Here is a 13,024-nt window from a genome sequence, read left to right on the forward strand (position 1 = left end):
TAAATTTGTAATGATTATTTGTAAGAAATATTGCATACATGCATAGTTCCTACTGACATTTTTTATACATGCATATACGTACATAATTAGAAAAGTTAAGATAATTCTGTTTTCATGTACAATAGCAGTATTATAAAGTAAAAAAAGAAATTTTGCTTCAAAGTCATGAAACCATATACTCAAAAATTAAAAACATCCACATATGTCTATTATTCGTGTAACGTTTATAAATATATCTCGAAAGAGCTATTGTTACGATATATAGTAAATATTATAAAATCACCTCCAAAGATATAAAATTTTAAACAAAATTCTTTAATAAAAAAATTAATAATACTTCAGAATATAAATTTTCGATATAAATTAAAATACTTTTGGTTATTCTGTACCTTGGTATGCATTTAACAAATATTTTACTATAAAATATGTTCTTACTTCTAAAGGTCTTCTGATCACCCTACAAAACCTATTTACAACTGCATTACATGTCTAATACTCAACTAATCTAAAAATAGGTCCACCATATATCACTTCACTTCATATTAGCAAAAGCACCCTAACATTCGTTTATAAAATTAAGAAGTGAGTTTATAATATTCTGTGTTGCTACAAAAACAAAGATAATCACATTATTTTTCCTACCATCTTATTAGAAGTCATTTTAAAACAAATATTCTTATACTGATACTACTACTTCATTTGGATGCATCTTAAATTACTAAAATTACATATACATAATGAATAAGTTGCAATTTTTGTCTACTATTGCACGATTTTCATTTTGTACCCTGATTTTTAGGTGTTTCTTGTTTACCATATTTGGGATTATCTACTTAATATAAAACATTATACTAATTTTTAAAAAAACTAATAAATTCAGAAAAGTTTATGACTATTGTTTGGCAGCAAATATGATACGCTTAAATGCAAAATTTGTTTGTACAACATAAAATACATGTAGAATTCCATGTATTATTCATATTTGAAATTTTTGCATAACCCTGTATTGAAGTTACTCTTTAATTAAATATTATATAATATTCAATATTTAAAAAATTAACACCATTAAAGAGTTTTAATATCGCATAAATAGTCAACTTAAATTAGACAAATTTTAGTAATTTGTATGTAGCTTACATTTAATTTTATACATTATTAAATTTGTGCGCTTTTAAAATTGCTACATAAAAATTATTTTAACCTTCATAATTTTGATTATGAAAATGTGCCTAATTCATTTGTCTGTTCTTGATGGTACTTATTTTGGTCTTGTTGCTGTTTAATGAAAGCACTTAATCTATTAAGTAAAAATTGTTTATCATGACCTTCTAGTACCAACTGATTCTTTAAAACTGTGACCATATGCTGGTTTGCTACTGATACTGCATAATAATAATATAAAAGTAGAATAAGGATAACAAAAGCTGGTAAACCAAATCCAGCAGTACCAAGAAAATATAAAATTGATTGAAGCCAATTTGGAAATTGTGAAAACATTACAATTAGTAAAGCCCATACGGATGTAAACCCTCTAAATGGGCCACAGGATTTTGATGGTATTATTTCTGCAATAGCATAACCAATTGGGATTGTAGATAATATGAAAGAAATTAATAAAATAAACATGAATAGTGAATTCGATTTACTTGCTCTGTAAATTTTACTTGATGGTGTACTATTTACTAAACAAGCAAATTTCTTGATATAAAACAACAGAAAAGTGCCAACTACTGTGACCAGTGGCAATAAAGGTGCAAAAAAACAACCAAGCCAACAAATGGTTTGTAAATAAACAACATCTAACACATGCTTGGGTAAATCAAATTCTTGCTCTCCAAAAAAACGTAACACTTTATTTTCTGTATGTTTTGCTATTAATGATCTAGGGAAATTGACGAAAAATGTCATGACAAACTGGAGAAAAATATCAGTAATGTAGAGCTTGAAAAATTGTTGACCCACAAATGTTTCCCAGCATAATGGCCGTTTGCTAGCACTATTAGTACATTCGTTATCCTGTATTTCGGTTGCAATTAATCTGTAAAATGATGTGAGTAAAACAGCAAGAGCAGAAAGTCGTAAAAATATAGTTCTCAAAAGAGTTATACGTATAACATATGATGGACTATAGTTTTCCAGAGTCACTAAATATCGGAAGAGATATGGTACTGCAAGATTTAAAACGACAATACATATATATGGGAGAAACTCAAAAAATAACTGAGCAATTTTACTTAATGATAGATACTGTACATCGTGACTTTGAACTACGTGCTGTGAAACTTGAGCAAACGAAAATTCAAATATATAATAAATGAATGTACCGCAACTACATAATACTGTCAAAACAATTAAATTAATAAACAAACGCATGATAATAAATTTTGTTTTCTCTTCTCTTGTTCGATTTTGTCTTTCTTCTTCCAATCTCTCAGTCTCTAAAAATCCTTTCATCTCATTATATAAAGCTTTATGCTTTACAGCTGCAGACTTCTCATTCTGTATACAATAATCCCAACCTCCAAAAACCAAATTGCAATATTGATAAAATTGACCTTCATTCTCCACAACTCTCTGTTTGAAGCCTTTAGCAGCTGATTTAACAATTGCTACCAAACTAATCATAAATACTCCAATAGTAGCACAAATATAAGATAATGGTAAATTATAAAACATGCCAGAAGCATCATAAGTCATACGAGTATATGCACCATAAAATAATAAAGTGTATTCTAAAATACCAGTGCCCTGTACAATATCTGTTAAACTGCTACTTTCTTTTGTTGTATTCCAATATAACTCTGAACAACAAGATATGCTGTGACTGTTGTTAGAATTTATGCATGACTCTTCTTCTGGCACATCAAATAATATTGTAGGTAATACGATAAATAAGAACATAATTGAGAATAAAAGAATATTAAGGTACATTAACCATTTGATGAATAAAAAGTATGCTACTATCCCCATTCCAAAATTTCCTCCAATTGTTTTAAGGCTATCATTCCACAACTCCATTTTTGAATACGTTTCTTTCATTCTGATACGAAATTGTTGCCAAGCTTTCCTTCGTTGCCATTTCAGTTGTTCAAAACCTTGCAATCTTAATTTTGTAGCACTCTGAAATATATACATACACATACATTAATTCATTCCGATTCTATATATTTTAGTTTCTACCTTTTATGTTGGTATATTATTTGAATAGTACTACTTTTTAACATACTTGTAACTGATTTTTTAATTGTATCTTTTGTGCCATGCATATAGGCATTGCCTTGATTTGCATTATTTCTTCCCAAGTGCGTTCTTCATTAGACAAATTCTCTGATAAGTCTGGTAACATAGACACTGCAGCATCATGAATATTTGTTGACATACGTCTTGATGTAGTTGTGCCACGTGATCTTGTACTGGTGCGTCTTCTCAAGGTTGTTTTGGTATCATTACGTATTCGTTTAGCTGTAGCTGTTACAAAAGTATGTTGAGTTTATAATAACTTAATTTGTTTTTAATTTTTATTATTCCTAAAAACTTACCAACGCGAGATTTTTTACTTGGAAGTAAGGTGGCTATATGAGAAGGATCCCTTTGTAATACTTGCTGTAAATCTGCCTCAATAGCTGCAGGATAACTTTCCTGATAAAATTCAGCGCCTGCCTCTTCCCAGCCTTGCCCCCTATCACAAGCACGTTTTTTTCGTTCTCCACCAGACATCCTTCTTTTTTATTGATACTTGCAATTTATATATGTAATTTCCTTTAAAAACCTTCCATTCAAAATTTATATAAACATTATTTTAACATTAACAATACTGTTCAAATTTATTAAGTAAATATTTAATATTTATATATTTGTATCTTTGTTACTATTTTTTGACTAATTTATTTAAAATAACGTATCTCTATTAGCAAACATTAATTTAAACAAGCTACTGTGAAAATCAACGTTAGTAACAAATTGATATATATACATTCAACTATATTTACCTAAGATAAATCACTTAATCAAGTATCCTGTAAATGCGTCATTGCTTGATAACACATATCTTCCTTTTAAATTGATCGATAACAGTGCTTATAAAAAAATAACGCTTTGGTGGATAAAACACTGTCGTTTAGAACTTGGATGACACATAGATTGTACCGTTTTGTAAACTGTGACGTAGGGTTGCGCGAAATGTTTGAACGATATATCAAATCACATCAATGTTAAGTTTAATACTCCCGTATAGCGAAACTTCTGATTTTCGAAAACGAATAAAGCAAGATAAACGCGACGATTCATCCAAGAAGCACTTATCGGCATTTTGTTTTCGCATATATCAAATTCGTTGTAGTCCACAGACGGCTGATAAAAGGTCACTAAACATGAACCAAGAGGAATATAGAAGGTAATGTTCCAGTTACAGCTGACACGAAGAATAATTTTTTTACTGTTTAAGAATTTTTAAAGTTTAGTTTATATAATTATCTAACAAGTAAAAATCATAGAATTTATTCAGAAAATCGTTTTTATATGTTCTTTAAGTATATATGTACATACATTCATACAGAATATAAATAAATTTGTAATTACTAACAATATATAATCGTAATATATTTTATACAATGAAATACTTGAATCAATCAAATTTTTATCTTTAGACATATTACATTACAAACCACTAATTTCAATAGGATCAGTAGTCATTCATTATACAAATAATTTATATTTACAAAATTTAAATATAAATACTTAGCCAGAATCAACACTAGACAATATAAAATATTATAAAATAATATAAATAATGATTGTTGTAATTTCTACAAGAGAAAATAATTTATATATATTGAAAATAATATCAAAATTTCTAATTCATTTCTAATCTAGAATTAACGCCTTTAATTACTTTATACTCCATAAAGTTATTTAATCGCATAACATGAATTGCATATAAATAATTAAGCGTCAATTTGTTATATAAAGTTCATTAATATCAATTAGTATGCTTGTTAATGCAAAATGTTTATAATGTAACCATTATGATAATGTAAGCATAATATTTTACATGTAATATCTTAGTACTGTCGCCCTCCTCTGCTTCCACCACGATTATATCCACCACGTTGATAATTATCCATGCCAGAATTGTTTCCTTGATTCCATCCTCCTTGAACTCTGCCTCCTCTACCTCTACCAGTAGAACCACCTCTTTGATATTGTTGTCCACCTTCGATGTCAGATTGTTGAGCAGACCCTGTATTGCTTGGGTAGCAGTACCGATGACCATATCCTGAACATTGAAATTGACGATAATTAATAATTTGAGCAAAATTACCTCCTACATTGTCTTCATAGTCCTGAAATTCTTTATCCCCATCAACATTTCTTTCAAATCCATTACCTCCACCATCTCTCTTTTCTCCACTGTAACTGTTATTTCCTCCTTGTCCTCCTTTATAATTTCCTCCTTGGACTCCTCCATAGTTAGCTCCTTGTCCTCCTCCATAATTTCCTCCTTGTCCTCCTCCATAGTTTCCTCCTTGTCCTCCTCCATAGTTTCCTCCTTGTCCTCCTCCATAATTTCCTCCATGTCCTCCCCCTTGACCTCCCCCATAGTTTCCTCCTTGTCCTCCTCCATAATTTCCTCCTTGTCCACCTCCATATCCTCCTCCACCATACCCACCTCCTTGTTTTCCTCCATATCCCGCTCCTTGCCCACTAAATCCACCACTATTAGAGGAATAATTAGAACCCTGAGACCCACTATCTCCAAAACCACTACCACTTCTGTATGATCCTCCCCGACCTCCTCTATTATCACCAGAAAAAGAAGTATTGGAACCACCTCCTCCACGCCCTCCTCTGTATCCACCACCTCCTCCTCTGAATTAAAAATGTCAAAAACATGCATATATTTGCCTTAAATTGTTTTATTTAAAATTATTTCTATTAATTTTGGCTAACCTAGAAGTTGAAGGTCCTGGTACTCTATTCTGCCATGGTGGCATTTCAGGTGGTGGTGGTTCTTGTTCATATGGTCTTCCACCTCTATCTGGTACCACTCCAATAATAACTGAATTGATTTCACTACGAGTATTTTTCCTAACACTTGCATTGCTTGTTTTCTCCATTAATGCAATATCATCTCTTGCAGCTAATAGATCAGCAAATGTAATATCAGGTTCTACACTTAAAAATTTTCTCGTTGCTTCATACTTTGTTTTTAATTCAGATTCTTTAGATTTTACTCTGTCTGACCACTACGTAGAAAAATATATGTTATACATTACTAAGTTTTATTGAATGTAAGTGGTTTTACAGTAATTAATTGAAACTATTCATTTACACATACCAGAAAAGATTGTACTGTTACATCCAGTCGCTCGAGTAACATATCACGACGCATTCTATATTCATCATGTAACTCTTGCTGTATAAGTTGAAGTTCTTTCCATTCTTTTTCAGAAAATTCAGTAGTAATTAATGGATTTCCTAAAAGCTCAGATGGAACAGTTTTTAATACTTCAGTTAACTTGTTCTCCAATCTTGCAAAAAGTTTTTCAGGAGTAATATCATCTGGTGGTTTTCCAAAATTTAATGCTATTAACATATCTTTTAGATCTTTAGCTGTATCACTCTCTTCCTACAAACAATTCAGAAAATATTATTAAATTATTTATAGTATTAAATTACCCTCATTTTAATTTTATAATAAATACTTACAACATCAACATCCATAGAATTAGAAGCTTTATGTTTCCGAAATTCTAATAATCTGGAAGTCTTTAATTCTGCTCCCAGAAAATCTAATAAAATATACCTATCTTGTTCAGTTGCTAATCGTTCATTGACATTACCAGACATTAGTTGTTCATTCACACAACCTAATTCTTTAAGAAAACAGCTTAATTCTAATAGAAAAGAACTAGAATCCACTGGTGACACTATTGCATGTACAGTTTCATCCATATCGTAAAGTATTGCAATTTCATCTGCCATCCATGCCACAAGTTTTGTAAATTCTATCGATTTTGGACCATGTTTTAAGCTCATCATAAATTTATTTGGTTCTGTTAGCTCCCCATTATACCTAAATAATATACAAATTTGTCAAATAATAAGATTACAAAAAATGTATATATATTTAAAATATTAAATATTTGGATAAAGAATAAATTTTTATTATTTAACTAAATTTATTTAGACAACAAATTTTTTTAAACATTATTCATAAGTCAACATTTGTGTCTAAAATTGTAACCCTAAATTGCTTACCCAAGTTTTTGTATTCTGTCTAATAATTTGAGTTCCATTTCAGCAAAACCTTTAAAATATAGATAAATTTAATTGTTATTAATTTCAAACTATACTGAGAAAGTAAAAATAATACATACAAAAAAATACGTATAAACTACATACGATATATTTTCTTACCGCATGCACTGTCACAGTGGCACAAGACTTTTAATGTACAGAGGCTATGTAATATATACTACGAAACAGTAGATGTCGTTCTAGAAGTGTAAAGATGAAATATAAAATACTAATTTATTAACTGAATTTGCTTCCTATTTACTTGTTATACGCAAGAACTACAGTAGTACGCGTTAAGTATTTATATCAAATGACGATATTAAACGTATCAAGTTTAAAAAATGCAAATAAGATACAAATAAAGTATACAAATACACAACGTATTATATGTTTAACATTTTTTCAAAGACGTGGAAGTGAATGTGGATAAATATATCATTTTTATTTAGTGCGACCTTATGAAGATTCATCAAAATTAAAATAAATTAAAACGCATTAAAATAATACTTTTTTCCGATCATTAATAATAATATTTGTTTATTAATGCAATGTTCTAAAAAAATAAGTATCTTTTCTCTATTTTGTCCGACTTTCGTACATCATAATTTTATGATTTATATTTTACTCAATATACCGAACAATATAGACGTATATGACTGTCATGATAAGATATGAGGGAATAAACCTAACCTTAATTCAACTATTTTTAAAGTATACAAAGGTTTACAAAGCTGCAAAAGTGTTTAATACACGTATTCAAACCAACAATATCGTACTAACTTGATACGCCATCATTTACATCGAGCGTTTAGTACAAATAAAACACTTGAGCTTAGCGCGTGTCAAGCACTTGATGTAAACTAGCTGAATGGTTCTAAACAATTTTTATACTATTTTATACTTTTCATTATTTATGTAAGTTATAAAATTATATTTTCTTTAAGTAAACAATTTTGTACAAAAGTTTAAAACAAATAGATGTAAATAAGCAATAATAAATTATATATTTTTGAACATATAATTTAGTATTTTGTCATAATTCACATTATAATATTGTATAGTACAATATGATATATGGTTTATAAACGTTATTAGACAACCTACAATGGGAAAAGTGAAATAAAATTACACCATGGTTATAAAAGTAAAAATATGTAGATTTTTAGTGTATTTTAGTGTATCATACTTACAAAGTTATTCTTAAAGTAATGGATAATTAACATTACAGTTATTATTTACAAATATTTTAATTCATTGAAAAATACCAAAATAATCATGGCAAATATTGTTCTTAACTTCAACTTAGGAGCAATGATTGCTGTTTGGATCAAATAATTTATTAATACTGGCATAACTTTAAATGTCAATGACTTCCATTATTGTTGCCAGTAACTTTGCATTTATATATTTCCAATATTATACAATATTGTTGTTTATACAATGTTAATAAATCATGTAAATATGATATGTTTCATTTTAACAAACATTATTGAATTTTACACCTGTATTTAAGTACATGGACAAGATTGAAAAAACAAAATCTTATAATGTCAGTTAAAAAACAAACTGAGACAAATTTATTCATATATTTTAAGTTAACAAATCATAAAATTAAATATTTTACTAATGCCTCCAGCATAAAATTGAAAAGGCAATTTTATAATTTAATACCCTAATATGTCTAATGTTTTAATACCCTGCACTTTTATAATACAAAAATTGAAAACTTCCATAAGCATTGTGAGTTTTTGTAAAAGTTTTTAAAAAGTTATACAACATATTCCTGCAAATGTAATAAAATAATGTACACAAAAACCTATTTAATACATATAATTGTGCACATCAGAATCCAGGTTACAGGACTCTATTTGACTGGCAACTTGTACATTTAGTTGGATGTATACACATAAATATTATTCTAGTAGTATACATTTAAATTTACTTCCAATGGTGCTTTGGCAAATACATTTTCATAGCACCACAAAAGTGCAATTTCATTGTGAAGCATGTAATTTTAGCTAACCTTTGTACTACTTCAACCCATTTATACTTCAACCATGAAATGCAAAATGTTAATTTTTCGGTAGAAATTCAATAATATTTCTGAATGAATAAAATTTTGCTAAATATAATAAATAAAAATGTTTTCCTTTCATTCCTCTAATATTAATCTAAATATTCAATATTACACAAGTCAGTAGCTTAATTCAGTCGTTTTTCAAAATGAAGTTAACGAGGCTGTACAATTTTGTAATATTTTCTGACTGATAAAATGAGCCAGTTGACAAATTTTTGTATTCTTACAGTTTGTACATATCAATCTAATAAATCTGAATTTCGAATTTCACACTTATCATACAATCAAATAATTAATTCTCTATATTGCCTTCATAGAAGGACTCACATTTTTCTAACAAACGTAGAACTGGATTTATGTTATAAGGAAACAAAGCTTTAGATACTAATCTATCAATTGCTAAACGAAGTCTTATCAATATTGTCATGGTATCGTCTAGCTCTCTTCCACAACAAGAGACAAACTCTGTCCAGTTTCTTTTAACATATTTCAAGAATCTCAATAAGTATAATAAGAAACAGGTTTCATTACTAACAAGTAAATCTAAAAGAACATCTGGATCATGTGATACAGCATGTATAAATTGTATAAATGTTAAAGTTGGACTTAGCATATGACCAAGGTCATTTTGTGGAGGTCCTCTATAAAATAGGCCAACTGCTACGTCCAAACAACACACCATTCCTTCAATCAGGAAATCATCTTGATCATGAAACATTTGTACAACCCATTGTGACAAAGGCATTTCAGGATGAAATGGCATCAGGGTTTTCACACATTGATCCAGTTGTCGTAAAACTTCTCTTATGCTTCTCTCAATAACTGCCATATCAGCATCAAGATCTTCTGCTTCAGAACCCAAGGAGGAATCACTAGAATCGCTGCGTGTCTCTTTAACTGTCACGGCAACACTTTTTAGAACTAAAAGCACAATCTTTTGTAGAAGGGGATGATCACCTTCACCAGAACCTCCTCCAAATCTTCCAGAACCGTGTCGATATGGTAGAGCATCTAATAATCTCCAATCTTTTACAGCACGTACAATGAAGTGTGCAAGAGAGCAAGGCTCATCTGGAAGTACATCTTGTAATGCCAAAGTACTTCCATAACATAATACTTCATTAAATAATCCAAGAAGATGTCTCCAAATTACACCAGGAACATTGGCATTCAAAAGTACAACCAGGTTATCTAACTGAGAATAAAAAAGCTTAGTGTCAATGACAGACAAGTTAGCTTTTACCGAAATAATTGACTCCCACAAATCAAGAAATGTGATAACAGCTGATTCATGTTGAGGTGTGTATGAACTAAGAATGGCATCAAATTTTGATACTAGTATAGTCCATTTAGATTCTAATGCTTTGACACACATTGCTTTTACGGGTGTACTATCGAAACTTTCTGCATCTGAAATTGTTATTGTATTGCAGTGCGATGGTTGTGCTATACTATCTGTATCCTCAAGGGGGTGAATACTGCAGTCCTTATGTTCTACAACTCTTTTTACAACATCCAAAGTAAACAGCATTTGACTTGGAGAATGAGTGTTTACTAAAGACTGTGTAAGTCTTTCTAACCAAGCTGTATCAATATTTTCCTTTGTTACAATAAAGAACGATGCAAGAACTCTACTAGCAACAAATGATATGAATTTGTTTGTTGTACATGATAGGTCAATTATTTGATCTATAATGCCATGCTCGTTTCGCGCCAGCGCATCACAAACATCTACCACTCTTCTGCACATTACACCTCTGGTGTTTTGTTTAATAGCCAAATCAAACAAAAGCTGTAAAGCACTTAGGAATTCTAAAGTTTGATCAGGTCCCCACTCTGATAATAGCGAAGATCGAAAACTTCCATCAGCTGCTTCCACTGTTGCGCTAGTGAATGGTTTGCGCAAACTACTTTCTGGTATGTTACATAAGCATTGTGCCAACAAGCTATTCTGAAGCTGCTCAATATCTGATAGTGTATTCCTCTCAACTTCATTGTTTTCAATGCGTTGTTTTTTCTTCGCTGGCTCCTCCATCGTGTTGTTAGGAGGACAACAATAACAGTGCCAAAGCACCATTAGCAGCACTATTTTTGCTGCTTTCTGTTCTTGGTCCACAGTGTTCTTTCATCAGGTAATCTTCATAATACGCACAATGTTCCAATGAACAAAATACCATATAAATAATGGTTGTAATACAGCAAACATTAGCTTATGTTTATGTAAGCCATAAATATATCAGCAGATATAATGCACCTGTATTGACAAAAAAAGAAGATGATTTAAACCTTTAAAAATTAAAACACATTTTCTTTGTATGCGATCAAAAAATTCTCTGTTCTATAATCACTACATTTAATATAAAAGTCATAGGTAGATAATACTTGTTATGAAATAATTCTTACAATTCAACAATGTAATAATTAATTGAAAATTTGTTAACTGACAAATTCTGAGTAAATTAAGATAATTGTAGTAATAAAAAAATATGTAACAATACTAAAACTTACAGGAACAATTGATTCTTGCTTTAAATTCCAACACCTTGTGGATATATGTAAATAAGTGTATGTATATGTTTACATATTCATTCCTACAAGGATGTATGCATATATTTTTCCTGCAGTGATTAATCAATTAATTAATGTACGGCATCCTTTTAATAGGTTTTAAATGGTATTTGTTCTCAGATACGTTCGTAAAATACTAAGCGTGAAGTGTTTAACACAGGTTGCACATGTAATATATAAACCGACGCTTGCTGATGCGATAATTTACACAGAAAAAGATTCTTTACCGATACCTTGACGGACAGTTAAATATATCGGTAGTATATTGGAAAGCACTCTTTTAGAGTTACACCGTGTTTCACTACTTTAACAGTGTAAATATATTATTGTTTGTGCTCAAAGAATTTCTTTTGACTAGGAAGTGACAGAGCACTCGACCACTTTGCTCTGTTGCCACGTATACATGCTACCGAGTAAAAATAAGAAATACGGTTTTATATCGTTTAACCATGAATGTATCCCCGTAAAACAGTTCATATCTTATGTCAAGCGGTAAAATATTAATCCGATAATGCATAAGACACGAATTCTTCGTGTTTATTACGTATTTTTCTGGTGGCATCATGCAGAGCTGCGTAACACAGTAGCTCCTCCTCGCACATTCCACAATGTACTGAGTACGAAATATTCGAATTACTTGATCAATTGCATTAAAATTGTAATCGAAGCTCATTAAATATTCTTTGAACGTCTTTCTTGGGATTTTTCTTAATAAAAGTAATCAAAATCAAAAAATCGTATAATAAATAGACGAGATGATCGGCAACTCTGCATCGATTGCAGCGCTCAAAAGTTTGTGCATATTCCTATTTGACATGTAATTGGTATTTTAATAATTTGCATAATGCACACTTAATAATTTTTTATATTTCATACAAATGTATTGGTAGAAAAAAATCATTTAAATTTTGTAAAAATTTAATAGTACAAAGTAATATTATATTGAATGTAACGGTGTAATATTGTTTACTTTGTTAACTGAATATTACGTAGCCAAATTCTGTTTTCAAAATTTAATATATATATTTAATTTCAGACATGAAAATATAAATATTGTATTTTTAGAAATCGTCGTTTTTG

At 29.8% G+C, this 13,024-nt stretch overlaps 3 protein-coding genes and 1 long non-coding RNA gene across 10 annotated transcripts; 1 reads left to right on the forward strand and 3 right to left on the reverse strand.

The window, feature by feature from the left end:
* Positions 1-279: 279 nt before the first annotated feature.
* Positions 280-4,393, reverse strand: LOC143151125 (transmembrane channel-like protein 7). 3 transcript variants are annotated; one of them, XM_076319964.1, is made up of 4 exons: positions 3,990-4,393; positions 3,540-3,735; positions 3,227-3,468; positions 280-3,120 (listed from the first exon to the last, which is right to left on the reverse strand). In XM_076319964.1, the coding sequence occupies exons 2-4, from the start codon at positions 3,715-3,717 to the stop codon at positions 1,216-1,218; spliced, it is 2,325 nt and encodes a 774-aa protein (XP_076176079.1). In that variant the 5' UTR covers positions 3,718-3,735; positions 3,990-4,393; the 3' UTR covers positions 280-1,215. The 3 variants fall into 3 exon arrangements, with proteins under 3 accessions (XP_076176079.1, XP_076176078.1, XP_076176077.1); XM_076319963.1 differs by having other exon boundaries at positions 3,540-3,759; XM_076319962.1 differs by having other exon boundaries at positions 3,540-3,769.
* Positions 4,088-11,524, forward strand: LOC143151129 (uncharacterized). 2 transcript variants are annotated; one of them, XR_012993241.1, is made up of 3 exons: positions 4,088-4,393; positions 10,412-10,675; positions 10,810-11,524. It is a non-coding gene; the product is annotated as an uncharacterized LOC143151129 (long non-coding RNA). The 2 variants fall into 2 exon arrangements; XR_012993240.1 differs by lacking the exon at positions 4,088-4,393 and adding an exon at positions 7,349-8,214.
* Positions 4,731-8,168, reverse strand: LOC143151127 (protein FAM98A). Of its 4 annotated transcripts, none has more exons than XM_076319966.1 (8): positions 7,990-8,168; positions 7,420-7,499; positions 7,261-7,309; positions 6,709-7,075; positions 6,338-6,628; positions 5,950-6,245; positions 5,387-5,868; positions 4,731-5,275 (listed from the first exon to the last, which is right to left on the reverse strand). In XM_076319966.1, exons 3-8 carry the CDS (start codon positions 7,296-7,298, stop codon positions 5,061-5,063), a joined length of 1,689 nt encoding a protein of 562 aa, XP_076176081.1. In that variant the 5' UTR covers positions 7,299-7,309; positions 7,420-7,499; positions 7,990-8,168; the 3' UTR covers positions 4,731-5,060. The 4 variants fall into 4 exon arrangements, with proteins under 4 accessions (XP_076176081.1, XP_076176083.1, XP_076176082.1 ...); XM_076319968.1 differs by having other exon boundaries at positions 7,405-7,499; XM_076319967.1 differs by having other exon boundaries at positions 8,080-8,103.
* Lin (protein lines homolog) lies at positions 8,444-12,664 on the reverse strand. The gene is made up of 2 exons (XM_076319965.1): positions 11,885-12,664; positions 8,444-11,630 (listed from the first exon to the last, which is right to left on the reverse strand). The coding sequence occupies exon 2, from the start codon at positions 11,451-11,453 to the stop codon at positions 9,669-9,671; it is 1,785 nt and encodes a 594-aa protein (XP_076176080.1). The 5' UTR covers positions 11,454-11,630; positions 11,885-12,664; the 3' UTR covers positions 8,444-9,668.
* Between the last annotated feature and the right edge of the window lie 360 nt (positions 12,665-13,024).

This window comes from Ptiloglossa arizonensis, chromosome 9 (assembly GCF_051014685.1).
Source record: "Ptiloglossa arizonensis isolate GNS036 chromosome 9, iyPtiAriz1_principal, whole genome shotgun sequence".
In the NCBI taxonomy this organism is placed as follows: domain Eukaryota; kingdom Metazoa; phylum Arthropoda; class Insecta; order Hymenoptera; family Colletidae; genus Ptiloglossa; species Ptiloglossa arizonensis.

Coding starts and splice junctions, on each gene's coding strand:
- LOC143151125 (XM_076319964.1), bottom strand. CDS start 3,717: ATGTCTGGTGGAGAACGAAAAAAACGTGCTTGTGATAGGGGGCAAGGC. Junction 3,469..3,539: donor AAGTAAAAAATCTCGCGTTG/GTAAGTTTTTAG, acceptor CTTTTGTAACAG/CTACAGCTAAACGAATACGT. Junction 3,121..3,226: donor AATTAAAAAATCAGTTACAA/GTATGTTAAAAA, acceptor TATATATTTCAG/AGTGCTACAAAATTAAGATT.
- LOC143151127 (XM_076319966.1), bottom strand. CDS start 7,298: ATGGAACTCAAATTATTAGACAGAATACAAAAACTTGG. Junction 5,869..5,949: donor CCAGGACCTTCAACTTCTAG/GTTAGCCAAAAT, acceptor TTTTTAATTCAG/AGGAGGAGGTGGTGGATACA. Junction 5,276..5,386: donor AGAAAAGAGAGATGGTGGAG/GTAATGGATTTG, acceptor TTCAATGTTCAG/GATATGGTCATCGGTACTGC.
- Lin (XM_076319965.1), bottom strand. CDS start 11,453: ATGGTGCTTTGGCACTGTTATTGTTGTCCTCCTAACAACACGATGGAG.